The 10,801-nt window shown below is 39.6% G+C and overlaps 1 protein-coding gene and 1 long non-coding RNA gene across 2 annotated transcripts; both read right to left on the minus strand.

Annotated features, from left to right (window-relative positions):
• Positions 1 to 2,902: 2,902 nt before the first annotated feature.
• LOC124930434 (pentatricopeptide repeat-containing protein At3g47530-like) lies at positions 2,903 to 8,103 on the minus strand. The gene is made up of 2 exons (XM_047470776.1): positions 8,005 to 8,103; positions 2,903 to 3,311 (listed from the first exon to the last, which is right to left on the minus strand). The coding sequence occupies exons 1-2, from the start codon at positions 8,101 to 8,103 to the stop codon at positions 2,949 to 2,951; spliced, it is 462 nt and encodes a 153-aa protein (XP_047326732.1). The 3' UTR covers positions 2,903 to 2,948.
• A 25-nt stretch (positions 8,104 to 8,128) lies between these two features.
• Positions 8,129 to 8,748, minus strand: LOC124932505. The gene is made up of 2 exons (XR_007098748.1): positions 8,435 to 8,748; positions 8,129 to 8,280 (listed from the first exon to the last, which is right to left on the minus strand). It is a non-coding gene; the product is annotated as an uncharacterized LOC124932505 (long non-coding RNA).
• Between the last annotated feature and the right edge of the window lie 2,053 nt (positions 8,749 to 10,801).

Below are 10,801 nucleotides of genomic sequence, written 5' to 3' on the forward strand. Positions count from 1 at the left end.
TTAACTAATCTCATTCTCATTTGTCATCAATAATATTATTTAAATTGGGTATCACGTGTCTTTGACAAAACTCATCTATTCAAAATGGTTCATTATTGGTAGTCATGTTATTATTCTATATATTCATGTTTAATGATTATAAAAATATGCTAATGAAAAATTAAACCTTTTATAATATCTTCTTAATTAGTCAAATAATATTTTCTTGCTTACATGAAATGCTATCTCATTTCACTATATTACTATATTCGAAATGAATTTACAAACTGGAAAATTAGTAGAGTTTCTATTACAATTTATTACTCATTCTTATACAATAAGATGATAACTATTTTCAGAATATTAAGCAAACTTCTGACTTTTTTGACTAGTTATTTGATATTGATTTTTTTTTTGTTTTTTTAAATATTTCTATATTATATTATTATTATTATTTTAAATATTTAATTATTTAATTAAAATATTTTTATTTTATTTTTATTAAATTTAAATTTTAAAGATAAAAATATTTTATTAATTTAAAAAAAAATCAATTATTCATTTTTTAACAAACAAAAATGGCAAAGTAAAAAAAAAATAATGCCAGTCTAATTTGACACCTTTAAGATAGAAAAAATTAAAAGGTCTATTTATAGGAAAATTTGATCAAATGAAGGTCATTTCTAAAAATAACCTAAAATTTTTGAACATTTTTATTCTTACTAACCTTTTTTTTCTTCCTCTTCCTTTTTCTTTTCCCTCATTTTACTCTTTCCCTCGACGATCGCCGACTCCACGATCGCCAAGCCCCCGCGAGCCCGTCTCCCCGACGTTCTCCCATCGCATTCAGGTTTCCTGCAGGATCCGGAGGATCACCCCCAAACTTTCGCCTCCATAGCGTTCTTCTAACATCTCTGTTAGACGTTCACTTTGGAACCCCGCAGGTACCCGCGTATGCAGATCTTGGAATATCCGTCTAATGGTATCGGAAAGACGGGGATGGTTTTCCAGAAGCAGTTGGCGAAAATCTTCAAGAGTTGGCCTTTGAAGCTGTTCCAGCTCCAGGGCAGGAGACTCAGGCGGACGTTGCTCGAGGGCGGCCCTTCCCTCCGTATCATCAGATACGTTGAGGTTCGACTGCTCCTCCCTCTCTTTACATGTTGAGTATGAAAGGTTTTAGGGTTTTAGGGTTTTAAGTTTTAGGCTTTAGGCTTTAGTGAGTTCTATATTTTTGGTTTGAAATGCTGTGAGATCTGAGAAATGTATAGTTTTTGCATATTCTGAATGATTTGTGAATATTTTCCGGTGGTACACAATTGAATTGCGTTGGTACGCAATTGAGTGGGTCGGGGGAGTGGGGCGTGGGACGTGGTGAGTGGTGAGTGGTGAGTGGGGCGTGGAGCGTGGGCTTGGGCGTGGGTAGTGCGTGGGGCGTGGAGCGTGGAGCGTGGGCTTGGGCGTGGGTGGGGCGTGGAGCGTGGGCTTGGGCGTGGGTGGGACGTGGGGCGTGGATTCAATTGCAATTCAATTGCGTACCACGCAATATGTAAAACTAATTTAATAAGCTTATTAATAAGCGTGAATAACTCAATTAAGAGAGCGTCAGACTGAAGATCAGGTATTCGATCTACCTTCACAACAAAAAAAATTCTATTGGAAATGATATTTAAGATATTTCTTTAAATTCAATATACATGAATGTGAACTTTTGACCAAATAAAAAAGGGTTATTGCAACATCTTTTTTACTTTTAAAAGCAAGATTGCTGGCTATTCTCATGCAAATTAAAGTAGTCACACATAGTGCATAAACATAATAAGTTGGCTATTATATATAAATACTAGTTGGCTAGCTTTTATTATCACAACAAAGTTTGAAAGCCTGTAAATGGTTACTAGAGATAGAATTGCAGCCATGAAGATAAACTTTTCTCCTTATATTAGTGGTTGTTCTACTAGGGTTTTCTCATATGAACTCATTGAATGCCATTCCACTTACAAGTGAGTTTTCAAAAGCCTTATTCTATTTTTACTCATTCATCTTGACTATTTCCTTCATATTCTTCATCATCTCTTACATTTTTGTGTTATAGGAACAATAGCCATAATGCATGAAGTTTAAGGTTTTGAAGATTCGAAAAACACCCTTATCAATTTGGTATGTACAAACTCATCATGATTTATTGATGTATGTCAATCTATGATTCTATATATATTCGGGTTAATTAAGCTAAAGAGAATGGCTCATATTCTTGTTGTTGAGTTGAGTTTTTTCTCTCTTCTTATAATGGATAGGAGCCCGAGAAGAAAATGATTGATGTGGAAGAGACGAGTATGATAAGAAGAATGGATGTTGAGCTCCATGATTACCCGGGATCAGAAGCTAATAATCGCCACAATCCAAAGCCACGACCTATCGAGGCTGTTTTGATTGTTTATTCGTTCATGGACATGATTTGCTCCAAAATTCTCATGAAACGTGTTAAAATTACTCATTATTTGTGGGTAATCTATAGCCATTTTAGGTCAATTTAGTTTTGAGAACAAAATTCTTCATGGTTATAATATATGTATCACCATTTAGTGTTAGGGGAGAAGACATTAATGTTGTTAAATTATTATTGAATGTTTCTTCTTCCCCACTATACAATTTCTTACACGCCACTTTATAACATATTGACAAATTGAATATAAATTCATAAATTTATTGAATCATTCCTAAAATGTCCCACAAATTGAAGTCCCAATTGAAGTCACAATTGACATAAATGAAAGTGAAAGTTGGTTTGAAAAAATAATGTAATGCTTACCTATATTTTAAAGGATCAATCCACCATTTGGAGGCACTTTTTAATCTTGGATTTGGACCATGTGGTGTGGTTCTAGTTGAGATACCTCACAAATGAAATGTTTCAATTTTTGTCGAACAAATATTCAGATTCAGATCGAGAAAGTGTTTTGAATTCAAAACTAGGCATTACACGAGCACCGCACAAGCCAGAAACTATGCGATTTGGTTCTTTCCCTAATAATAATTTCTCGATTATAAACACTAGAAAGCAACTTAACATAACTATGGAAATCAGAACAAACATCCAGATTCTTCGCAACTCTTATTGTCGATCCAGGATTAGTCGACAAAAGCCCAAAAGCAATCACCAACTTTTCACTATGCAAATCCAATCCATCTCCATCATAACCCGCAATCCTCAGTTGTTGTCCAACCTCTTCCACCATTCTGTAAACTTCAGTCTTTCGATAATGCGAGATATCCTCTGCAAAAAACTCATACACCTTCCGATTCACTTCGATTGTGCTGCAATCGGATGATACCCCTGTAACGAAGTCACAATCAGGACTTCGATGATTGAACAATGAAGAAATATATATGAAAGTGAATAAAAAATTAGAGAATGTAAAACAAACTGGAAGGATAATCTGTCTATTGAACTTGATAGAAAGAAGAACACGATTATAAAACTTAAATAAAGTAAGCATAACTAAGAGACATGAAGAGTCTCATTTACTAAAGATAAGATCAAGAGGCTTGGACAATCCAAGAGACTCTTGCATAACAAAAAGATTCTTTAATTGTTATTATTATTATTATTACTTTAATTTCTAACACTCCCCCTTAAAGTGATGCCCGATGAACTAGTTCCAACTTAGATCGTAGATTTTCGAAAGGACCTTTAGGAAGTGCTTTTGTGAAGATATCAGCAACATTATCTTCACTTCTTACTGCAACCATCTCAATGATTCCCTCTAATACTTTTTCACGAATAAAGTGATGCTCCAACTCAATGTGTTTTGTCCTCGCATGAAACACAGGATTTGAAGTCAATTTAATAGCACTCAAATTATCTCCATGTATAGGAACTGGATGATCAAACTTGACATGAAAATCCTCCCAGAGTCTACGAAGCCATATGCACTCTTGTGCTGCGTGAGTTGATGCTTTGTATTCTGCTTCTGTTGTAGACAAGGATACCGATCCTTGTTTCCTACTACTCCAAGATATACTAGTGTTTCCACAATGAAAAACAAACCCAGATGTGGACCTTCGATCGTCTCGATCTCCAGCAAAGTCAGCATCTGCATATCCTTGCAAGACAAATTTTGCATCTTTCTCATATAGTAGACCAATATCTAGTGAGGTATTAATATACTTCAAAATTTTCTTTGCTTCTTCGAGGTGTGGTTTCCTTCGCTCCTGCATGTATCGACTCACCACTCCAACTGCATAAGCAATGTCAGGCCTTGTTATAGTCAGATAAATCAAACTTCCCACAAGAGCACGATAAGGACGAGGATCTGGTAGACATGTTCATTCGTCTCGACTAAGTCTGGGATTTACGTCGAGAGGAGTATAGCTCTTTTTTCCATCAGTCATACCAAAATTTTCTACCAACTTCTTTGCGTAGTTGATCTGCGATACAAACAACCCTTTATCGAAATTTTCGATTTGCAGACCAAGGAAGGTTCCAAGTTCACCAAGCTTCTTCATCTCAAAACGAAGCGAGAGCTCATCTTGTAGACGAGCAACCTCATCATAGTTACTGCCCGTCAAGATTATGTCATCCACATAAAGAAGCACCACCACCATCTGTCCATGATTCTTCTTTATAAATAGACTTGAGTCGGATTCTGAAGCCTTGTACCCACAAAATTGAATATATTCCGCAATCTTTCCATACCAAGCACGCGGGGCTTGCTTTAATCCATATAGTGCCTTCTTAAGTCTACAGACCAACTGGGAACCATCAGTCTTCTCGAATCCAAGTGGTTGTTCCATATATATTGGACGATCAAGTTCTTCGTAGAGAAATGCATTCTTGACATCCAATTGCCACAACTTCCATCGAGAACTTGCTGCTAAGGCCAACACAGTGCGAATTGATGTCATCTTCGCAACTGGGCTGAATGTCTCCTCGTAATCTTCTCCATACTTCTGTGAGAATCCTCGAGTGACCAATCTAGCTTTATATCGATCTATGCTTCCATCAGCCTTTCGCTTGATTCGATACACCCACTTACATGTGACTGTTTGAGTATCAGGAGGCTTCGAAACAACGTCCCATGTCTCATTCTTCTTGAGAGCATGTATTTCCTCCTCCATTGCTGTCACCCATTCCTTGACATTTTTTGCTTCATTATAAGAAGTGGGTTCTTCGTCGTCTATTGCGTTTGCCAAGAAACAAGAGAAGGTTGTTACAAAATTATCATCCCTAAATCGAAGGGGCCTTACAATGTTCCTTTTTGGTCGAGATTCCCCATTCTGTTGTTGACTTGATTCTTCCTGATGTGGACTTCCTGGTAACCTTTCACCATTGGCTCCTTCATCGACTGAAGTATCTTGAGCTAAGTCAGGGCTCCCCCTGTCACTATTATTACTACAGGAGCTTCCCGTAGACGTGGGAATGGGAAGATCAGTCTGAATAGTTTCTTCAACATCCTTCATATAGTACGAAGAAATTTCGTCGAAAACAACATCTCTCGACACAGTGCATTTGTGAGTTGACGGATCCATACACCGCCACCCTTTCCTTCTCTGGTCATAGCCGACAAACACGCATTTGACTGCCTTCGCATCCAATTTGCTCCTTCTCGAGTCTGGAATATGGACATAACAAGTAGATCCAAAAACTCGAAAATGTTTAACATTTGGCTTAAAACCAAAAAGCATCTCGAATGGAGATTTGAACTCATTTGGGCTAAGCGGAACTCGATTGATGACATGAGCAGCACAACTCATGCCTTCTGCCCATAACTGCCTTGGTATATTCTTCATATGCAGCCAAGACTTACAAGTCTCTGTAAGGTGTCAAATCTTCCTTTCGGCTATCCCATTCTGTTGCGGGGTCTCAGGGCAAGAGAGTTCTCTTTTTATGCCATTTTTCCTACAAAACAGTTCAAACTCTTTTGAGCAAAATTCCCCACCATTGTCTGTCCGTAATACTCGAATTTTCCTTTCTTGTTATCCTTCTACCGTCTCCTTGAACTCGAGAAATTTAGAGAACACTTCAGACTTCTCTTTCACAAAGTACACCCAAGTGAACCTGGAGAAATCATCCACAAACAACAACATATATTTACTTCCCGAGTATGAGGCAGTTCGAGTTGGTCCCATCAAGTCACTATGAACTCGATCCAAAGGACCCTTACTTCTCGATACAGAGTTATCGAAAGGAAGTCGATGAGCCTTCCCATATTGACATCCTTCACACACACTGCCCTCCTCAATTCTCAGATCTTCAGGTAGACCTTCGACAAGTTTCTTTCGAGACATAACACTGAGCTTAGTCATATTGACATGCCCAAGTCTTGCATGCCATAGAAAAGAGGTGCTTTTGTCGTTCACCCTTTCTATGTACGAATTTGAAGCTGAAAGGACAAAGAGATCATTTACCCGAGTTCCAGTGTGGACCACATCCGCCTTGATTTCTTTCACGTTTCTTAAGAACTTCACATCATTTGGACCAAACAACACCAAATTTCCAGCGTCTACAGCATTTGCAACCGAGAAGAGATTCTTCTGAATTCCTGGAACGTGGTAGACATTCTTTAGAGTAATAGATTCTCCTTTATCGCTTTCAATGACAACTGATCCTTCCTTTTTAACTTCGTGAACCGAGTTATCAGCCGTGACAATGCCAGCGCCCCCATTATGAACTCGACTCGACGAGAACACAGAACCATCTCCAGTAACATGATGTCCGCACCCTGAATCGACGATCCACCTTTGATCGATCTCTTGTTTACCATGAGAAGCCTCTGTTTTCTTTTCCTTCGAAGTCGTCACATCGACATGAAAAGCCTTGTCCCAGTCCTCCTCAACACGCTGGTTAGACTTTTCTCCGAAATTTGAACCAACAAAATTTCCATTCAAATTTACTCGACAGTCTCTCTTGAAGTGTCCAGTCTTGCCACACCTGAAACACTTAAGGGACTTCTTAGGAGTATTTGAAGAATCTTGACCTGTTTCTTCCTTCTTCGACTTTCCCTTTTTCCAGCTCGATTTCTTCACGAACAACGCACTGTTCGACTCCTCCTTTATACTCGTTCCAGCCATTTGTGCGGCCAACGACTCTTGAGATGACAAGAGATTTTCAAACTCCTCGAGTGAAGGTTGTTGAGCCCAACCTTGAATCGAGGTGATGAATGGTGTATATTCGGGTCGAAGTCCTCGAACAATATGCCTCTTTGTTCGAGCCTCTGAGATTTTCTCATCTGGGTTCAATAAAGAAATTTCTGAACAAATATTCTTTACCTTAAGAAAGAACTCCGAGACAGATCCGATTTGCTTTGCGGCTGCCAACTCGTTTTCAAGCATCTGGAGACGAGCCTCGTTCTTCTTATTGAAAAGACGATCAAGTGTTTCCCAGATCTCACGAGCAGATCCACAATCGATGATGTGCTCAAACAGATTATGGGAGATTGACCTCTTCAACACAAATTCTGCCTTCGCGTTGAGTCTCTTCCGCTTCTTCGATGCTTCCGCATTTTCAGCAACATCCTCAAGAGCTACATCATCATCGTCTACGACGATTTCCCACAAATCTTCGCCAACCAGGTATGATTCCATACAAGTTTTCCATATCCGGTAGTTTGACTGGTTTAACAACTCCAAACCGAGTCCAGCTACACGACCACCACTTTCCATATCGAATAACAACGATATCTTCTTCAACAATATTACCAAAGCTCTGATACCATGTAACGAAGTCACAATCAGGACTTCGATGATTGAACAGTGAAGAAATATATATGAAAGTGAATAAAAAATTAGAGAATGTAAAACAAACTGGAAGGATAATCTGTCTATTGAACTTGATAGAAAGAAGAACACGATTACAAAACTTAAATAAAGTAAGCATAACTAAGAGACATGAAGAGTCTCATTTACTAAAGATAAGATCAAGAGGCTTGGACAATCCAAGAGACTCGGACAATCCAAGAGACTCTTGCATAACAAAAAGATTCTTTAATTGTTATTATTATTATTATTACTTTAATTTCTAACAACCCCGATTCCTTTCTCACCCATCATGGCCTTCGTTTCCTCAACCTCATCGTGGATTCCCAACGAAGAATATATATTCAGTAACCAAATGCTCAACCACATTCCCAGCAATGACAGAATGATTTTGGTTTTGAGTTCTACAAACTGACACTAAAGAATAAGATCGTATGCTTTCTCGAGATAGCCTTCACGAGCTAATGATGGATGGTTGACTTTATTATGGTTTCTTTTAACAACTAGTCGAAAATCATCAAACCTTCATCGACAATTCCCGAGCGACTACAGGCAGAGAGAACTGCAGTTAGTAATAAACTATCGGATTGATACCCATCTATTAGAATCTTAGCATGAAGTTGTAAACCACCGAATAACCAAGACATTCTAGTACATGACTTTGTGGATAAAGAAGACGATAAGGCGTCAGGCGAAATACCTCTCTGTCGCATCTCTCTGTATAATTTGAATCCTTCGTGAGGAAATTTGCTGTTTGAGTAAGCTCTGATTATGGCGGTGTAATGATTCAATTTTGGGTTTCGCGTGAGATTGAAAATCCGTCGGAGATAAGTTAAGTTGTGATGGAATAAGCGGCAACGGAGGTTAGAAGACAGAGAGATGCATCTGGATCGTGTATAAATGAGGAGCGGTAAAGGTGGGCGTGAATTTGAAGCAATTGGGCAGGTTGAGAAAATTATCTTATGAGGGCTATCAACGATTTGTATCTTTCGATCGTTGTGGAGATTCTATCAACACACCACGCCCACGCCCACGCCCACGCCCACGCCCACGCCCACGCCCACGCCCACACCCACGCCCACGCCCACGCCCACGCCCACGCCCACGACCCACGACCCACGACCCACGACCCATGACCCACCTCCACGACCCACGACCCATGACCCACTCAATTGCATATCCACATCCACGCAATTCAATTGCGTACAAATATTCACAAATCATTCAGAATATGAAAAAAAAACTATATATTTATCAGATCTCACACCATTTCAAACAAAAACTATAAAACTCACTAAAGCCTAAAGCCTAAAACCCTAAAACCCTAAAACCTTTCGTACTCAAAATGCAAAGGGAGGGAGGATCAGTCGAACTAACCTGAATGTGATGGTGAACGTCGGGGAGACGGGCTCGCGGGGCTTGGCGATCGTGGAGTCGGCAATCGTCGAGGGGGAGGGAGTGTGGGTCGCGGGGAAGAGAGAAAGGAAAGACGGAAATGAAAAAAAAATAAAAATAAAAAAAATAAAAGTGTCCAAAATTTTAAAATAAAATTAAATATAAAAATTGAAATTTTTGAGTATAAAAATTGAAATTTTCCCGGGAAATTTGAGGAAATGACCCCAAAATAGGGCCAAATAGCCGATGGTGCGGGCCCAAGATTTTTATAGCGCTGGTGACCCCCAAACATTTTTCTGCCGAAAATACCCCCGTTGCGTCACGCACCCTCCCGTTGCGTGACGCACCTGAGGGCATTGTGAAAAGTCCACAATGCCCTTACTATATAAGGAAAAAAATATCAGTTCTTTTCATTCTTTCTTTCTTCTTCTCTTTCTTCACTTCCCTTCTCCTCCTTCTCTCTAAAAAACCCAACCACCGACCGACGAAGACGACGGCTGAATCCTCTCTTCCTTCACCATGTCTCTTTCTGCTGCTACAGGTATTCTTCTCCTTCTTCATTTATCGCTTGGATTGCTTTGGTTGTTAGGCTGTAGTGATTAGGGAATGAGCAGGTGGAATGCCACCGTCGCGGCGGAAACCGGGTGTGTAACGCAGTTGCGTCACGTAGTTGCGTAACGCAGTTGCGTCACGTAGTTGCGTAACGCAGATGCGTAACGCACCCCAGACCATTTATAACTATTACTTGCATTTCATTGTTACGGTGTCTCTCGATTGATACTATAATTTTTTCAATTGCAGCTGAAGTATTTGCTGACGTATTTGTTGTGTACAATGGAGAGTGGCAAATTGCAGCCAATGGTACCAGGTCTTTCTCTGCACAATCATGCAAAACCATGGATATACCTCAATGTACTACATTTGCTCAATTAGTTGATACAATCTATGAGACGATTAACGTGCAAAAGTCTGCATATGATTTAGTGATTAAAGTCATGTATGATCCTTCTGCAAAACTTCCCCCTGTTGTTATTGAGGGAGATAAAGATGTGGGCATGTATTTATCACGGTTGATATCGGGTCGAAGTTCGTCGTCTTCGTCACCACTTTGTGTCTCATTAGTAGAGAAGTACCCAAGTCAGGATACTACACTACCAATCATTACTCAAAAAAGTATACCCGGCGTAGTTTCTCGAGTTGTTTCTCAACAGATTTTATTTGAAAGTGATAATGAAGGAGGAGGAGAAGAAGATGAACGGGCTCATCATGAACTGATTAATCATGAACGCGTTATTGACTTTAATTATGAACGGGTTAGTGATTTCCAAGCTACTACTAGTCCTGCATCAGCAGTTGCACGCACGCCGCACCGGTCAATACCTACACCAATGGGTACACCATCTAGTGCAAGAGCAATGGGTACACCATCTAGTGCAAGAGCGTCAATGGGTACACCATCTAGTGCAAGAGCGTCAATGGGTACACCATCTAGTGCAAGAGCGTCAATGGGTACACCATCTAGTGCAAGAGCGTCAATGGGTACACCATCGACAGACCCTACAGACGTATCACCGACAGACCCTTCATTTGCATTGGCGTTAACTAGTGAAACCGTATTGGAAGTCGGTACGTTATTTGATACTAAAAAAGAACTTCAACTGACGCTATATAA

The sequence above is a fragment of the Impatiens glandulifera genome, chromosome 3 (genome assembly GCF_907164915.1).
Source record: "Impatiens glandulifera chromosome 3, dImpGla2.1, whole genome shotgun sequence".
NCBI classification, from domain to species: Eukaryota; Viridiplantae; Streptophyta; class Magnoliopsida; order Ericales; family Balsaminaceae; genus Impatiens; species Impatiens glandulifera.